This window comes from Apis laboriosa, unplaced genomic scaffold, assembly GCF_014066325.1.
Source record: "Apis laboriosa isolate Shangri-la unplaced genomic scaffold, ASM1406632v1 scaffold23_cov150, whole genome shotgun sequence".
NCBI classification, from domain to species: domain Eukaryota; kingdom Metazoa; phylum Arthropoda; class Insecta; order Hymenoptera; family Apidae; genus Apis; species Apis laboriosa.
In genome coordinates, this window is record NW_025222452.1 from 4,072,610 (window position 1) to 4,090,983 (window position 18,374).

Consider the following 18,374-nt stretch of genomic DNA (forward strand, 5'->3'; position numbering starts at 1 on the left):
ATTAAAAATTGATAATTTAAAATTTAGCAGTTTGTCTATTTAATTAATTAATTGTTATTAATAATATTAATACATAATTTAAGATATTATTTATTGATGCATCATTCACTTCATATATGTGTAAAATATAAATATAATACTATATATAAATACATTATAAATAATAATATTCTTTATTTGTAATGTTATCTTTTTCTGTATTATTATATTATTCTTAAAGATTATAATGTTTGTTAAGACGAAAAACATGAGGTAAATGTAAAAATTGAAATATAATTCTAATCACAGCATTTCTTTCATGGCTTGTGAATTTTTTCATGAAAATTTTTTTGCTATTTAATTTAAATAAATATGTATATTATTTTCTAAATGATAAATGTTTAATCTTTGCAATAACAATATTTTCTTAAGTGAAATAAAGAATTTTCTACACATCTTGCCTGAGACCCATACATATTAATTCTACTAACATCTGAAATCTAAAAATTTTGATATATTTATTTTTATTTTTTTATTTTTTGATGATTATATTAATGAATATAAATAGTGAACTTACTTTGGTCAAAAAACTACTTTTTTTTATATCGTAAGTAATACTGACTTCAAATAAAGCAGCTCCTGGTTCTGTTTTTACTTTTAATTGATAGGTTTCAGTAGTTAATTTTGTTTTTGCACTAAAATCTCCTATAAAACCATCTTGATCTCCCGATTTTTGAAATTTCAATAAACCTATAATTTTACATTTTAATATTTATCAATTTTACATTTAATATTTATCAATTAACATCAAAAAAAATATAATTGTTTATAATACCTTTATTAGGTATAAGTTTAGCAGCCCACAATATTTCTTTTATTTTCAATTTTTCACATATATCACGATGATCTTCTGTATAACTATTAAGGAATTGAATAAAATACTTAGCTGCAGCAATAACATTATCATTGTCAATTGAAATTTCTTGCCAATTAAGACATGCACACCAATGTGGTTCTATAAATGCATCCGCACAAGTTCTATCTAATGGTATCTGTATTATCATGTATATTTATTAATTTTTAAATTTAAATATAATTAAATATTAATGTTATATTTAATCTATAGCAAAAAATAAAAACTGTGTCACTATAATTTTATTTGGAAACATTTATGCGAAAAATCAATGATTGCTTAATAGACATTATAAATATTAAATATAATTTTTAATTTATCTACCTTATCAAATAAGCTAATAGCTCTTTGATGACGATCTCCAGTTTTTGGTGTTTCAAAATTTAATATACTTTCCAATGTTTTGTGAATATCAAATGGAGTTGTTAAATAGCGTGTATTATGTAAAAAATTTGCATAAGCTTCTGGATAAACTTTTTTAAACCACAGTGGAAATACAAATGAAAAGTATGGTAGTCTTTCTTCTTGTTTACCCTGTAGAGTATTACGAATTTCTGCAAACCTTAAAAATAAAATTTTCAATATTACAAATATATGTTTTCAATATAAAGTTTTCAATATATTAAGAATAAAATTTTTATAATATAATACAATATTCAAAATAAAATTTTATTCAATTCAATTTCATATATTATACAAACCTATGTCCATGATCACTCATTATTATCAATACTGTATTATTCAAGTGACCAAATTCATGTAAATCTTTTATCCAATTATAGAAATCTTCATCTACCATTCCTATATCATTATAAGAATCATGTGAAAGTTCTCCATGAAATCCAAACAGAAATTTTGGTTGATGTTTATAAACATTAAAAATTTCTTTAATATAATTCAACATTACCTACAAGAGTAATAAATTTAATGATCAAATTAATAATCTTAATATAAAAAATATTAAAATTTGAAATACCATGTGTCTTGGAATGCCTCCAACACAAAATTTATTATAATATCTAAAATATGGTGTGGCAGCCAAATAGAAAGTTCTCATGTAATGATCAGTTGGTTGTTTATTGAAACCCTTTAGACGATATGTAAAAGTTCCAATATGATGAACATCTTCCATAAATCCTGTTATATAACTATTTTCTTTATACTGATTCCATATCATTGGATATACATTGACATACTTTGCTTTTAATCCCATGCGTTTCCTAGTATCTGGAAGTTCAAGTTCAATCTTTCCAGTAAGAATAGGAATAAGAGCTTGTGGTGTTCCATCACCTACTATATTATATCCTTCTAATATTAAAGCATCTAAGTATTCTTTCAAATATTGATATGTTTTTGGTAATTTACGTATAAATGTATTTCTGGATAAAGAATCAAAACCAAACATAAGTACATTTAATTTAAGAGCCTTGTTCCCAACATTTTCCCATTTACTTTTTTCTTTTACTTTAGGATCATCCTTTACTCCAACCATGATACTATGCCATCTAAAAAATTTTGTAAGAAATAAATTAATCAATAGATAATAATCAATAGATTATTATTTTTAATATATACTTATTTTAATATATACTCATTTCTATTTTGTGATTCACATTTAACATCAACAAAATCACTGTATTTTAGAACATAGGAATCATCAGATTCAATAGGAGTCATAAATGATACATTATAATCATCATCTCTGAGAATTTCTGTAAATGTAATTGAAACAATTATAAAATACAATAATATAAATATTATAAAATATTATTATAAATGTGTAAATTTCACAAAATTTACCACTGAAAAGACAAGTTATAGATCCATATTTTTTTTTTGCTTTATTACTAATAACCAATCTTGAGCCACGAAGAATAACCCAATCTTCTGGTGTACATTGCAAGGGAGAAACATCATGAATGAATTTGGTAATTTCTGGATTAGAAACATCTAATTGAGGTAGTTTACAAGCCACAATTCCTTCCCTAAGGACATACGAACCTTTCTACTTTTTTTTATCTAATAAAATTTTTCTAATAAAATTAATTGTATACCCAATATAAGGTTGTTCAGATTCCTTAATTAACTGAGATATGTGTATTCTGAAATGATATAAGTTATGATATAAAATATGAATTATAATATAAAATAGTTCATTCTTATATTGAAATGAATAAAATATTTACTTACAATTTATCTAAATTTGATAATTCATTATCATTAAATCCTAATTCCAAACGAAAAACTTGAATAACACAAAACAGCAATAAAACAAATAATGCTGTTATTATTAAACGTCGAAAATAACATGACATAATCTTCATTTTTATTTATTATAAAATTATCTAAAAGGCAAAATATTTTTTTCTAAAATATTTTCTTCATCCAAAATATATATCTATATTGTAAAATACAATTAAAATTTAATGTAATAAAAATAACAAATAAAAGTATTTATTCATAGATATACAAATTTATTATAAATATTAATAATTAATTTAATTAATCAATAATTAATCAATTTAAGTAAAACAAAGTATTAAAAAATAATAAAGAGTAAATATATAAATACAAAATTTTAAGTTTAAAAGAATAATCAAACAAAACATATAAAATATAATCTTAAAAAAATAAATGAATACAGAAATTATATAAGTTTAATTTTATTAAAATCAAATAAAGTTATATATAACAATAATTTTATATTGTTTCAACAGACCATTGTATAAAATCCTTTCCTAAAAAATTAACTAATAAGAATCTATTTTTACAAAATATAAATTTAATACGTATACTTCATGAAAATATATAGAATTAACAAGTTTGATCTATAATTAAGTGTGTGAAAAATGACAACATTTCGTTTCTCACAAACTTAATTGATTCTTTTTTAAAACAATCCTTAGGTTAAAACAACTTTAGGGCTTAATAAATAAATAATTAATCTATCGTGACTTTTTTTTTTTACCAGTTTTCTAATAATGTCACAAATAATGTCTTCAATTTATATCATTAATTATACCCTTTTTCATTTTTCTATTTTCTTATTTTTTTTTCATTCAATAATAAGATCATAAACTATAATTAATCATATAAGATATTTCTTGAAATTTGTTTTTTTCTTTCTTCTTTCATTGTATATTTGCCTTCTTTTAGAATTTCTTTTTGGAAATTTATCACATCATGTTGAAACAGCGAAAAAACATTGGCGAATATTGACATACTCTATCTTTCCCGTGAAACTGAGAATTAAGTTCAGTTTTGAACTATAGATATAACTACCATTAGGGCGCGTCATTTGAGAAAAATACATAGAAAATATATCTTGATATGCATGGATATAAAAAGAGAAAAATACAAATTAAATCTTTAATGTATTTACGACGTTACAAAACATCATCACATCATATATTATCTTTGTTACACACAATTTAAAATTTATCATGTGCGATGACATTATATAATTTTTAAAATTAATTTTTTCTTTTATATAAAATTATTTACAATAAAATTATTTACAATAATTAATGGAAATATACATTATTAAACACTTATTATAAGATTGGATCATTTAAAAAATTAAAAATGCTTCTACTTCAATCACAAAATAGAAAAGCACATATTTTTATCCTACAATTATTCTATATTAATTTACATTTGATTACTTCTTATAATATATAAACATATATATAAACATAATATAAACATATGATTTCATAATATTAAATATTTATCAATTTCACAATATTTCTTTTTTAAGAATATATTGTATTTGAAATTCTGTAATAGTATATGTATAGCATTTAATAGATTATAATAAAATAATTAAAGAATCAGTAATACAGTAATACTTGAAAATATTTTTTGAAATTTCTTATTATTTTAATTATAGAAATTGATTTATATGCTTGAACTCATTTTAATATAATATAATTAAGACAATTTCGTAATATCAATTAATATCAATTTTTATATTATAATAACATGAAAATCATAAAAATTTAATTTTTTATAGATTAAAATGATAATTGATCAATTCTTATTTTATTCCGTCAAAGACTGGTTTATTTAAATTGTAATAAATTAACGAAAATAGAAAATTTATATTTTGTGAAACATTCCGATTTGTATTTTCTGAAGCATTACTGTATCATATAAGTAATTTAATTAAAAATGCAATTTCCTAATCATTTCAAATAATAATAAAATAATAACAATAAAAAAAAAACAAATTATTAGAATATTATTTACACACGCACGCGCGCACCACATCATAAATATATATATATTATATATTATATATTATATTTATGATATTTTCATGCATAATGTAATTATGATATCAGGATAAAAAATGTATATATTATAAATGGATTTCAAATCTTGTTGCAACATTTAATCGAGTTGCTTCATTTTCTAATTAAGAAAAAGTACTTTTATAAATTGGTAGTTTTACATTACAATAGAATACAATAATAAATATAATAAACATATTTATAAAGAATATTATATATATCTCTAGATAAGTAAATAATAAATTAATAAATGACTTACGTTCTATATAATACAAAGGACAATTTATCAATTTCATGGAAAATTAAAGTTTCTCGATGCAATATTATCTCATTCGGATTTTCGTAATATAAAATTGTGTCTCCAAAACTATGACATGTTAAAACGTTATCTCTGAAATATCCATTCATTATCATTAGTTGGCATGAAAACAACTTATCTAATGTATAGATAAAATAATTTAGATAAGATAACTTATCTAAATATTAAAACATATGTTTGAATAATACATTTTGTGTATTATCGTTATCGTTATTAATAAAACGCAATGATTCTTCATGTTTTCTTAGTTTAAAAGTAGATCTATAGTTGTTATATGTAAGTAGTAAATAATCAGGAATTAAACAAGCGACGACGACCACAATAGTTAGAAGCCAGAATGTTATCGACGATACTAATATTATAAAGACCCTCAACATATCACCATCGTATCTTCTATTAAATAAAAATGAATGATAATTTTAAATGAAATATAAGATTTTATACATGTAAAATTTATGAAATTATGAAATATTGCTTACATGGGTATAAATGAATGAGTAACTGCAAATACAACAAATATTAGTTGTGAGAATAATACTACTAATATAAGTGGTATTGTCCAATAAGAACTACGTAAAAGTATCTAAAAAATAGAAATTAATTTCATATAAAATAAGAAAAATTTGATATAAAGCATTTAGAAAATAAAAATTTCACTACCTGTAAATTGGCTATTAGTGTAACTAAATAGAAAACAAGTATACTGAATGTCCATTGTTCTATTGGCGTGTTATTATATAAAGTAACAGGATTGATGATTATATATGTATATGGCATAAAAAATATAACAATAGCATGCCAAGAACCTGAAAGAATATATTAATAAAATGTTCGTTTTCGCTAATGAATCATTTAAATAATTTACCTAGAAAAATCCATAAGAATAACTGCTGCATAGATAATAAATAATTGCCTTGATTTAATCTATACAGATATGGTTTACGCAATAATGTATCAGCACTATAATTCTGTTCAAACAATCCATACATCATTATTGGAAAAGATGTAAATATTACATTGTAAGACATTAAGTATAAGGCGTCAAAAAATGACTGCAAATAGATAAAGTAACTTAAAAATAAAAAATCATTGTAAAGATATCTATTCTGAAATTTAGATCTTACCTGTGTGGAAAATCCACAAAATATACTAAATATAAATTGTGGTATCATGAGAATAAAATTCTTATAAAAAAAATATTGCGTCAAATTGGCGGTCCTGATATAATACCAATGTCCATGCACAAATAATGCTTTCTTTAAAAATTTAAATTTAGCTATTGCAAAATCGGAGTTAATGGCCGCTTGTCGACCTTCTTTGCCTATTATTCCAATTCCAGCATGGGCTTCTTGTATCATCGAAACATCATTTCCTCCATCACCAATGGCAGCAGTATGCGGTCGAGTCTTTGCTTTTTTAATCAATTTTACAATCTATATAGATTGTAAAATAAAATAAAAAAAAAAGAAATATAACTGTAGGAAAATATATTTATATACTTTTTTTCATAAAAAACTTACTTCACTTTTTTGTAACGGAGATAGTCTACAACAAACGACTGCATCGCAATGCATTGCGATTGATCTGAATTCATCTGCATAATTTTTTATTGCAACTGCAAGACTTTGTCCATCGATTAGTAATCCAAATTGTTTAGAAGGTTCGAGTTTCAATCTTCTTCTAAAATTGTATAAAAGGAAATAAATAAAAATATGAATAAAAGATTAAATAGTTTTATGAAAAATTATTGTATATCTACTCAAAATCTGTAAGTTTGTGAAGACAAGTTTCTTTTTCTGTTATTTCTAACAATTTAAGAACCTCGGTATCATTCTTAAATTGACCACAGAGATATGCTATATTTTCTGCGGTTTCCGCTTTATCACCAGTTAATATCCATATCTGAATGAAAAAAAAGTCATACGAAGATTTAATTTAGAAATTTTTTTTTAAAATCAATCTTTTTATATTCAATAATATTAATATTACTGACTTTAATTCCAGCTATTTGCAAGGATTCCAAAGTTTCCGACACTCCTTCTTGAAGACGATCCTCAATAGCAGTCGCACCTAGTAAAGTGAGATCTTTTTCCATCATATTATAAATTCGTTCTATATATTTCGATCGTTCTATACCAATTATTTGTCTAGCTTTTTCTAGTTCAATCGAAAATTTATTATATTTCGTTTTGTTTATCTTTTTATATCCAATAACCAGAGTTCGAAAACCTCTCTAAAGAAAACAGTATTCTTTTAATGAAGATATAAAAGGAAAAATAATAATTTATAAAATTTATAAAAGACTATTCGTTCAACCATAGAAAAATCAGTCACGTGCGTAATAACTTCGTTGATTTTTCCTTCGATTATAATTGGTAACATAGTGCTATCTGCTCCCTTGCTGTATAACCAGTAATCTCCAGCTGAGTCTTTTACCAATACTGACATTCTCTTACGTTCTACCGAAAAATTCATCATAATTTTTATAATCTACAATTCTTAAGAGTTCGATGAATCTTTGAACTTACTAACCGGAAGTAAATTCTAGAATTTCAAGCATTTTATAAGTCAAAATTTTATTTTGGATTTTTAATTCTATCATATCATTTTTTTTTGATTCAAAAATGACTCCGCATCTGGCACTGGCTTCAACCAAAGCTTTTTCGTCTGCCGATGTTGCCTACCGCATAGTAATCAGATAATAATATTTTTAAATGTTCTATTCACAATCAAATTAGTTATTACTTTAATTAATAAATAATTCTATTCACAATCAAATTAGTTATTAATTTAAGTAAAATATTTTTGTTTAGCTTCGTCAGCTTTTTTGTTTCGTCACGTTATTTTAACACAGTTTGTCATGTAAATTCATTTCCAACTTTTATTTATCAATCATCAGGGATAAAAATATATGATGAAATTAATATAAAGATTTATATCCATGCAAAAGACTATTTTTACCTGATACTCTGGTAAATCCGGATGCATCAAGAGAGAACTATCTACATGAAGGATTTTCTTTTGCCTGAAACTTTCGCGAAATTCTTTACGTTTTAGGATGGCACTGGCTTTTTGACTTGGGGGTGAAATTTGAACTGTATGGCATAGAGCGATGCTTATCATAAAATGCCAATGTTCTGGCTGGAATTTAATCGAAAATTATATCAAGTAATATCTTAAAAATACTCACATGATCACATTTAATTAGAAATGCAATCCTACCTCCCAAGTTTTTAATTCAACTGCCTGATTTTCATCTCCATTGGGAGGTAACAGATACAATTTGCCATCGCAATCTTTTTCCATATACATTTTTCCATTGATCGAACAACGCCTAAATACCATCATATTTTCGGTGAGTGTACCAGTCTTATCTGCAAACAAGTATTCGATTTGGCCAAGCTCTTCGTTTAGATTCAACGTGTGAATTAATGCTGGTTGATCCGTGTCTTCGTCATACATGTCAACGTCCCAGCTGAAGAAAAATGAACCGAAGAATTTTTGTAATTCTATAAAAAAAACAATTAATTATTCGAAGCTCGTCAATTATTTCTATTTCAGTTAATCAATAATTGATTTTCACCCTGATATTAATCTTAATTTTTATATTTTTAATTTTAATAATTTCTAATTATGATAGCTAAATATAAAACAAACTAAAAAGAAAAATAGTAAAAATAGTTTTTACCTATGCTAACGTATAATGATATCGGCACAATATAATTGTAAAGGATAAGAAAGCTTAAAAAATCCGTAACCAATTGGGAAAAAGTAAAGGGTTGAATGTCATTCAGATATGATGACCATGACTCTGACCATGATTCCTCTATTATGGCTTTCATTGTACAAGATTCTATTACTTCAAATAGTAATATGATGAGGAAACAGACGATATATTTATTATTGGATCTGTAAATAATAAATTACGGTTGAATTCATATATTTATAAGAAAAATGTAATAGAGTATTACATTATAGAGACATGTTTCTCTAATAATAAGATAAAAATAATAATATGGAATTATACATGATAAGGCAAGATATTAGATTCAGGTGATCTCCATACATCATAATAAACTATAGACTATATAATACATCAGTTTTTTATTTCATTTTGAAAATTGAAAAATCAATATATCATTCTTATTTATAATTTCTATTTTAAAAAATCCATTAAAATCTAATAAATACAATATTATGCTTTATAAATTATTTTTAGAGTGTTGCAATTTATTATCTAATATCAAAAAATGTAAATAATAAATATAAAATGTAAATAATAAATAAATAATAAATCCTTTGAATTATTAAAATATGAATACTTATATCATCTTTAAGAAATTATTTTTTCATCTTATGAGAACTAAATAATTATAAAGAAAAAATAGTTTTTTTTTATAATTATAATCATTTAATAATTTTTTTATAATTATAATCATTTAAAATTTTAATATTTAAAATTTTGTTTAGTCTTTAATTTTACTTTGGCATAAAAAATATATTAGAGGTTCAGCTTTACCCCATTTTCTTATTTTTCCTAATTTTCACTTTATATGAAAATATTATATTCGAGATTATTTACTTTTCAGACGTGGACATTTTTTTACTTCTTATCTTTGAATTGAGAGACAATTTTGTATCGTGACCAGTATAAATCGCACAACCGATAATATAATCCGTATCTTTCAATCTAGATCCACGAAGCAGTAAATTATTGATTGTTAGATATCCACTTCTGATCGTTTCATTGTTTTCATCTTTAATTTCCATTTTGCCATGGAAAGAATAAAGATTCGATGAAGGATGTTGACAAGTGACAATGGCATTTAACGATATTATTTCTTGCATCGACATATTTGAGAGTACTTTTGGAATCATCACAGTCTATGAATGATTTAATGTCTATTATTAATACAGCAAACTCAAAATTTTATTATTGAATTAATCAGATTCATTATTTGATTTGATTAAAAAAGAATTACCTTTAAATTGGTTTCACCATCAAGATTTGATGTGGTAATGTAACAGCATTCCATTTCTTCTGTGCTATAGAGAAGCAAAAGATCGCAAGGGATATCTTCCTCGCGATATATCTTCACTAAGTCACCGACTACTATATTTTCACGGTAAATGTTCTGAAAATGTAGAATGGAGAATATGATGAATATTTTGATGCATTTCAATCGAAGCTGACAATATAATTGATTTTTATCTTCTTTGTCTCTCACTTTTATATAATTATATTATTTCCTAGAAAAGTAAAAATTATAATAATTTTTTAACAACGATAGCGCAGAAAATAAATTTGAAATATAAATGTGTGTATATATCGCTACCGTCTTTGATAATTTATTAATGATGATAATTAGATAATTAGAACATGCTTTGCATTATAAATCATAAATGTTAAACATAAGCGTCGAAAAAACTAAGGAAAAGAAATATATTAGAAAAAATATGTTGACGTCGATTAAAATTAGTTAATTTTAGATATAATTATATAATTGCTACTTACCTGTACACATTTGTTGCGTATGACAGTGATGAATGTCCGATTCTCTCGTTTGTCATTAATATAACGATTATAATCCTCGAAGCCTTGCTTGCACGCGGTTACTAGTATGACAATAGTTAGGGGAAGAATGCTGGTTATAGGAGAGATAGGGGACTTTATCGATACAGATGTTATCGCCATTGTAAGAAAATAAAAATTTGCTAGTTGTCTAAATTGTTCAAAGAGATTTTTTGGTATAAAGTTCCACATTGTGTACTGAAAATGAAGTGATCCAAATTATATCAAATCACAAGGATGAATTAAATTTTAATTTAAAATATGTAATTAAAAAACACTTACTTTTTTAGAGACAATATGATTATCTGGAAAAATTGTTTGTTCCGGCTTGCTATCCGGACTGATGTTTATTACCCTGTGATCAACAATTAATGGTGGTGTATCCTATATACAGATATTTTAATTAGAAAACAGATATATATAAGATTATAATATATATAAAATTTGTTGCTCAATTTGCAAACTTGCTTGTACAAATAATATCACATGGGAAGTGGAATATTGAGTTTTCAAAAAAGCTGGTACACGTAACAGTTTTCGCGATTTGAACCAATTTTTGCGAATAAACTGCCATAATCTAATACCAAACGATTGTATATCCATTTGAATATCTATATAAGGTATGTTAATTAAATCATCATAGGGTTGTGTAACATGTTGCATCATGTCATCACATCTTATTAATTCTTGTAATATTTCAAATCTTGTAATTCCGAATCACTGAACTTTATTTTAAACATTTTTGCACAAAAATACCAACAAGAACTTTGATGTTTAACTATATCGCAAGAAACGTGAGAAGTTGCATTTATATCAATCGATTCAGTTGTTTCAATTATTATTTCTCGTACAATCGTTATAGAAAATTAATCTAATTAAAAAATTTAAATAATAAGATTGTCATTTATTATTTCCATTCATCTTCATTCAAGGATGATAATTTCGACAACTAATTTTCTATATTTATTTCATTTTATTTTAAATTACTTTGATAAAAGTAAAATATAAAATTTCAATATCGAAAATTGATATGAAAGAACTTTAATGAACAACTTCATGAAAGAAATTAAAAAATATTAGAAACTGATACTGATACCACAACCTTTGAAATAGTCAAGTGTCACAATGACTCCCAGTACACTTGCAGTTTAGCAAGTTTGGCTTATTAAATTCGAAATTTCAAGAACAATAGTGAATATACCTAATACTTTTACGGTGAATAATAACAAATGGAGATATGTATGCTAATAGACAATCTTATTATTGTATACGGCCTTTCGTTATACATATCCCACGAAAGTTCAATTGCTTCAACAAGAAAATACTACTCAAACGTCTTTCCTTCACAACGTTCTATCCACAAAACTATGTCGTGCGTTTCAAGCACGACAATCAAAAAGGTAAAAACGATAGATTCGATCATGTGTTGAACATGGACAATATTCAGTATTTGGAATATATGTATCAATCATGGAAGAAGGATCCAAGTTCTGTGAGTGCTTCCTGGGATAGATATTTTAAATTAATTGACGAGAAAGATAAAAAATCGGATGCAGCTTCCCACAAATCATCGCCAAAATCGACTTCTTCATCCTCTATCCACGTTCGATCACCACCATCTAGTTCACAGTCAGGTATGAATTTTCTTCTAAATTTTTAATACTTTTATTTAAAGGAAAAATACATATCTAGAAAAATATACTTTACTTGTAAAACAACAGCAAAATTTCCTCAACAAAGTGCAAGATCGAAGTCAAACGGTGATATGCAAGGTGATAGGTATATAATTGGAGCTTTCGATATCAATGCCACGATTCGAGCTTATCAAGTATCCGTCAATCAGGCTCTTAGCTTACATTAATAAATCCATTCGAATAGACCATTATAATTGGTCTATTTCTATTCTATATTGGTTTCAGGCACGTGGTCATTTGATTGCCGATACTGATCCGTTAGGCATACAAAATCCAGAATCGCGTAAGCTTCAAGGCACTCCTAATTTACCACCTGCGATCGTGGTGCGACAACATTTGAAGGGAATGACTGAAGCTGATATGAATAGAGAATTTCCTCTTGCACCATTTACCGTAATTGGTGGTCCTAAACGAAGTCTTCCTTTGCGTGATATTCTAATTAGATTGAACCAAGTTTATTGCGGGCATTTGGGTCTTGAATATACCTACATTCATGATCTTGTTATGGTAGATATTTTTAGTTTAAGAAAATAAGATAACATGTTATCTCTATTGATGTTGTCGTTAAGATAAGAATAATATTACATTGAATTAATTTCGTCAAATTATTTCTAGTTAGATTGGTTAAGAGATAAGTTTGAAATACCTGGCGCTTGGGATCTTCCAGAGGATCATAGAAAATTTATTTGGATGAATATTATGAAGGCAGTAACATTCGAAGGATTTTTAGCAAGAAAATTTCCCACTGAAAAAAGATTTGGTTTGGAAGGTTGCGAATCTTTTATACCGTCAATGAATCAGTGCTTGGAAACATCAGCGGAACATGGTAAGGAAAAATTATTATGATTCTTATCGTGTAAAAGATATAAAATAAATGATGTTTTAGGAGTTGAAAGTGTTGTGATAGGAATGGCTCATCGAGGTCGATTAAACACATTGATCAACGTTTGTATGAAACCATTACATCAACTTCTTACACAATTTCATTCGATTGCTTTAGAAGGTTTTGGTTCTGGTGATGTGAAGTACCATTTAGGAACACATGCGGAAAGAATGTTAGAAAGGTGATTATATGATAATATGGATAAATTATGTAGTTGATGAAATTATAAAATTATTTAGCTGAAATTTCTAATAGAAGTAAGAAAAAGATTCGTGTTGCTATGATGGCTAATCCGTCTCACTTGGAGGCGATAGATCCTGTCGTAGTTGGTCGCGTTCGAGCCGAACAAGTAGAAAAGAATGATGCCGAATGTATGTATATAAAATTGAAATTCATTGATCAAGATGTTTTTGTAATTAAAAATTCAATATACCAGTTGGCAAAAAATCAATGGCTTTTTTGGTTCATGGTGACGCTGCTTTCTCGGGTCAAGGTATTGTTTACGAAACGATGCATTTGACTAATTTGCCGAATTACACGACAGGTGGCGTTATTCACATTGTAATCAACAATCAAGTAATGATATTCATTTGTCACTTTCATAAATGAAATCTTTTCTATAATCGACTAATTGTTTTAACAATATTAATGAATTTATAGATTGGTTTCACTACGGATCCTAGATATTCTCGATCAAGTGCGCATTGTACAGATGTAGCGCGTGTTGTAAACGCCCCGATATTTCATATACATGCTGATGATCCTGATTTAGTGACCTATTGTAGTAAAGTTGCCAGCGAATACAGGTATGCAACGTATACCTTTTTCGCACTAGGATGAAAAATATAATAAAATATTATTTAACTATACAAATTAATATATTATAGAGCCGAATTTCACAATGATGTTGTTCTGGACATCGTGGGATATCGAAGATTCGGACACAATGAATTAGATGAGCCTATGCTTACGCAACCTTTGATGTATAAACGTATTAAGCAACATCCGAATGTGCTTAATATTTACAGCGATAAATTGTTCAAAGAAGGAGTGATTACTGAAGCATTTGCCAAAGAAGTAGATACAATTATAATTATTGTTTCATATTTTGATAAATTTCTAATCATAATATATATAATAGGAAATTGAAAAATATTGGAACTATTGCGAAACAGAATTCGAAAAGGCAAAAACAATAGATTCGATGCAATTGGGTGATTGGCATGATATACCTTGGAACGATTTCTTTGCTACTCAAAGTCCCAAAAATAAAATTCCATCGACTGGTATCGACATAGAAACTATAAAGACAATTTGTAAAGCGATATCAACTCCTCCTAATGACATTGAATCCCATACTCAGGTATTAAAATATAATTTTTCATTTTTATCATTGAATATCAATACTGATAATCTTATCAGAGCGTATTTAGAAAATGCTTGACGAAGATAAACTTTATATTCTTTAGAATGATGATGAAATAATTTCATTCATTTTTAAAACTTTAAAAATGTTTAATTTATTTAATATAGGTATTAAGAGTAATGGAAAAAAGAGCGCAATTGAGTAAATCTCGTCAGGTAGATTGGGCTATGGGTGAATGCTTAGCATTTAGTAGTTTATTAAAAGAAGGTTGCCCCGTGAGATTATCCGGTGAAGATGTTGAGCGAGGCACCTTTTCTCATCGCACACATGTTATTCACGATCAGAGTAGAGATAAAACGTATAAAAATATTTTGCATGATATATTTCCGGGACAAGCAATGTATACTGTCACTAATTCTTCATTATCGGAATATGGCGTTTGCGGTGAGTCTTTTAGACAATTGAATTGAAAAAAAAAAAGAAAATTGTCGATAAACTATAATCGATTGTAAATATAGGATTCGAGTTGGGTTATTCGACATATAACCATAACACATTAACAATTTGGGAAGCCCAGTTTGGTGATTTTGCGAATACTTGTCAGGTGAATCTTTTCAAAAATTAATTAAAAATCAATACCGTGTCTCATATAATCAAGAATGTTACCATACATTGTTATTGCACGTTATTTGATATATAATATAGATTTGATTTGATACTTCTATTATAGATTGTTACAAAGTTAGTAATTATTAGTATTATAAAGTATATATATATATATATATATATAGATATTATAATTTACAAATATTAAAATTATTTATGACAAATAATCTTGACAATGAATTATCACAATGAAATAACAATAACAATTAAAAATATTAATAATAAAAATTGTTCAGGTCACTTTAGATACTATTTTGTGTTCCGGACAAACGAAATGGGGTAGACAGGTAGGATTAGTTCTTCTTTTGCCCCACGGATTAGAAGGACAGGGACCTGAACATTCTTCCGCAAAAATTGAACGATATCTCGAGCTTTGTGACGATGATTTCTCTTATCTTCCGATGGCCGAACCAGGAGAAACTATAGATCAAATTATGACACGGCAATTGTTCGAAATAAATTGGATTATTTGCAATTTAACGACGCCTGCAAATTTCTTTCATGTCCTTCGTCGTCAAATTCATATGCCTTTTCGGAAACCATTAGTTAGTGAACATTTTATTATATCTACTTTCTTTTTATTGTTAAAGGTAAAACCAGGTATAACTATTTATCTATCCAACCAGTGTGTAATGACACCCAAATCTTTGCTTCGTCATCCTATGGCTCTTTCGCCTTTCGCTGATATGGAGTCTGGCACTTCATTTAAACCTATTCTCTCTGATCCATTTGTCAAACCAGGAAATATACAAAAAGTATTGATGTGTAGTGGAAAAGTATTTTATGATTTAGTGACCGAACGTCAGGGGAAACAATTGGTAGATAAAATAGCGATTATTCGCATCGAACAACTTTGTCCATTTCCGTATCATTTATTAGCTGAAGAAATGAAAAAATATCCGAATGCTAAAGTAAATTAATCTTTTAAATAAATTTAACTTCTTAAATCAATGTTAAAACAAATGTCTCGTGCGTTTAGCTTATGTGGTTACAAGAAGAACATAAAAATCAAGGCCCGTATTTGTACGTGAGAGACAGAATAGCATTAGCTTTAGGAATACGTTTAGAAGATTTGGCTTATGGAGGTAGACCACCATCATCTTCTCCAGCAACTGGCAGCAAAGTTATTCACAGAAACGAATACAACGATATGATAACGATGGCTTTGAAACTTGATTGAATCAGAATTAATCGAATGTCAAATAAAAGATACGACATTCGTAGAGATATATAAAAAATAAAACAGGAAGTGTAAGATATTCAGATAAAAATCCGAATGAGTGAGTAAACTATGAACAAATGAAATAAAAATGAATACACGATATTTAATTATACAATGAATTTTTCTTTGAATTTTATTTTTGATCGTATAACTCGAATACTCCAAATATCAAGTATCACCGAACGAATATTAATTCACACTTACCAAAAAACATAAATATCTGTAGGATTTTTTTTTGTAATATGAAGAAATCCGTTCGTCAAAGTAATTCCACATTATAATTCTCTTTTTTTCCTTTTTTCAGTATGTGATTATTCTGCTTCACGATTAGCGATCACGATATTTTAAGTGAGGCATTTTAATATGACACGTACTCACATATCTAAACTTGAGAATTGTCTAGGGGAATAGTGCTAATTGTTAGCACTATATATACCGCAAAATGTATCGAGATTGTTAGTAAACTTTATCATATTTTTTATACAGTTGTGATATTTTTTTTAGTGATAAAATTTTATTGTCCATAATAATTTGTAACATAATATTGTATACATAGTTTTAAACTTATAATTAATAAATATTTATTACAATATTTATTTTTCTGTCTGTTTATATAAAATGCATTTTCATGTTATATAATAATGTTATATAATAATACAAATACAATATGTACCATAATTGATATTTCAATTATAAAATAACATTAAAATGGATTTATTTATCCTAAATACAAAAAGAATCTAATTATTTCGTCCAAATATCAATTTCATTGATATTTTATTAATTTTACACAAAAAGTGGTTAAATGTAAGCGATCGTGAATATTTTATCCTGAGTAAGATATTAAATTTTTTTTTCATATTTGATAATATTTATTATAACTTTTAAATAAATAATTTTAATTTTGTCGATATTATGATAACAAATATAAACTAAAATTTTAGATATTTTTACATAATTTTAGAAAATTTTTGATAAAAATGTAATTTGTTTCAAGATCTAGTTCTTATTGTAACATTGACATTATTTTATAAAAGAAAAAATTATAATTATTTTATAAAGGAAATTTATTTGTTTGTATTATTTGCATAATATAAAAATATCGTCTTACCATTTTGTCGAGATTTGAAATCTTGATATTGCAGAAACTGTTTTTTTTTTCAATTTGAGTCAAATATTTTTTTTATTTAAATATTTATTTCAACTACAATCATCATCAGTTCATAGACATTTAAATTTCATAACATATAAAAATTATCTTTCATGAATTATTTATATATTTATATAATATTTTAACCATATTTAATAGAAATTTTTTTAATTTATTTAAATTTATTTAATAGAAATTTATTTAATAGAAAAAATTTAGATCGATTTTATATATATATTTTGCACATTTCAAAAAATAATATCAAAAATAATTTTTGAAATAAATATTTATATTTAATTATATTTATATTTAGTA

At 25.8% G+C, this 18,374-nt stretch overlaps 3 protein-coding genes across 18 annotated transcripts; 1 reads left to right on the plus strand and 2 right to left on the minus strand.

The window, feature by feature from the left end:
* Positions 1 to 101: 101 nt before the first annotated feature.
* LOC122713490 lies at positions 102 to 5,574 on the minus strand. Of its 2 annotated transcripts, none has more exons than XM_043934016.1 (11): positions 5,447 to 5,574; positions 3,083 to 3,237; positions 2,947 to 2,994; positions 2,693 to 2,877; positions 2,484 to 2,604; positions 1,869 to 2,397; positions 1,594 to 1,799; positions 1,217 to 1,454; positions 815 to 1,031; positions 557 to 729; positions 102 to 479 (listed from the first exon to the last, which is right to left on the minus strand). In XM_043934016.1, the coding sequence occupies exons 2-11, from the start codon at positions 3,214 to 3,216 to the stop codon at positions 381 to 383; spliced, it is 1,950 nt and encodes a 649-aa protein (XP_043789951.1). In that variant the 5' UTR covers positions 3,217 to 3,237; positions 5,447 to 5,574; the 3' UTR covers positions 102 to 380. The 2 variants fall into 2 exon arrangements, with proteins under 2 accessions (XP_043789951.1, XP_043789952.1); XM_043934017.1 differs by lacking the exon at positions 5,447 to 5,574 and adding an exon at positions 3,861 to 4,358.
* LOC122713487 (phospholipid-transporting ATPase IF-like) lies at positions 4,950 to 18,179 on the minus strand. 8 transcript variants are annotated; one of them, XM_043934001.1, is made up of 19 exons: positions 17,114 to 17,349; positions 11,361 to 11,462; positions 11,022 to 11,276; positions 10,489 to 10,641; positions 10,089 to 10,390; positions 9,195 to 9,415; positions 8,729 to 9,015; positions 8,468 to 8,647; positions 8,039 to 8,186; positions 7,823 to 7,965; positions 7,500 to 7,739; positions 7,266 to 7,408; positions 7,027 to 7,186; positions 6,631 to 6,939; positions 6,372 to 6,558; positions 6,167 to 6,312; positions 5,986 to 6,089; positions 5,695 to 5,899; positions 4,950 to 5,578 (listed from the first exon to the last, which is right to left on the minus strand). In XM_043934001.1, the coding sequence occupies exons 1-19, from the start codon at positions 17,183 to 17,185 to the stop codon at positions 5,573 to 5,575; spliced, it is 3,363 nt and encodes a 1,120-aa protein (XP_043789936.1). In that variant the 5' UTR covers positions 17,186 to 17,349; the 3' UTR covers positions 4,950 to 5,572. The 8 variants fall into 8 exon arrangements, with proteins under 8 accessions (XP_043789936.1, XP_043789935.1, XP_043789937.1 ...); XM_043934000.1 differs by lacking the exon at positions 4,950 to 5,578 and adding an exon at positions 18,021 to 18,179 and having other exon boundaries at positions 5,658 to 5,899; positions 17,114 to 17,335; XM_043934002.1 differs by lacking the exons at positions 4,950 to 5,578; positions 17,114 to 17,349 and adding an exon at positions 18,021 to 18,179 and having other exon boundaries at positions 5,658 to 5,899.
* LOC122713489 (2-oxoglutarate dehydrogenase, mitochondrial-like) lies at positions 12,777 to 17,414 on the plus strand. 8 transcript variants are annotated; one of them, XR_006346496.1, is made up of 13 exons: positions 12,777 to 13,279; positions 13,388 to 13,598; positions 13,659 to 13,836; positions 13,911 to 14,026; positions 14,092 to 14,231; positions 14,316 to 14,461; positions 14,543 to 14,732; positions 14,797 to 15,018; positions 15,189 to 15,465; positions 15,540 to 15,625; positions 15,924 to 16,598; positions 16,667 to 16,967; positions 17,214 to 17,414. XR_006346496.1 is itself a non-coding variant. In XM_043934008.1 (12 exons), the coding sequence occupies exons 1-12, from the start codon at positions 12,884 to 12,886 to the stop codon at positions 16,865 to 16,867; spliced, it is 2,838 nt and encodes a 945-aa protein (XP_043789943.1). In that variant the 5' UTR covers positions 12,777 to 12,883; the 3' UTR covers positions 16,868 to 17,195. The 8 variants fall into 8 exon arrangements, 7 of the variants coding, with proteins under 7 accessions (XP_043789943.1, XP_043789944.1, XP_043789945.1 ...); XM_043934008.1 differs by lacking the exon at positions 17,214 to 17,414 and having other exon boundaries at positions 16,667 to 17,195; XM_043934009.1 differs by lacking the exon at positions 17,214 to 17,414 and having other exon boundaries at positions 14,149 to 14,231; positions 16,667 to 17,195.
* Positions 18,180 to 18,374: the final 195 nt, after the last annotated feature.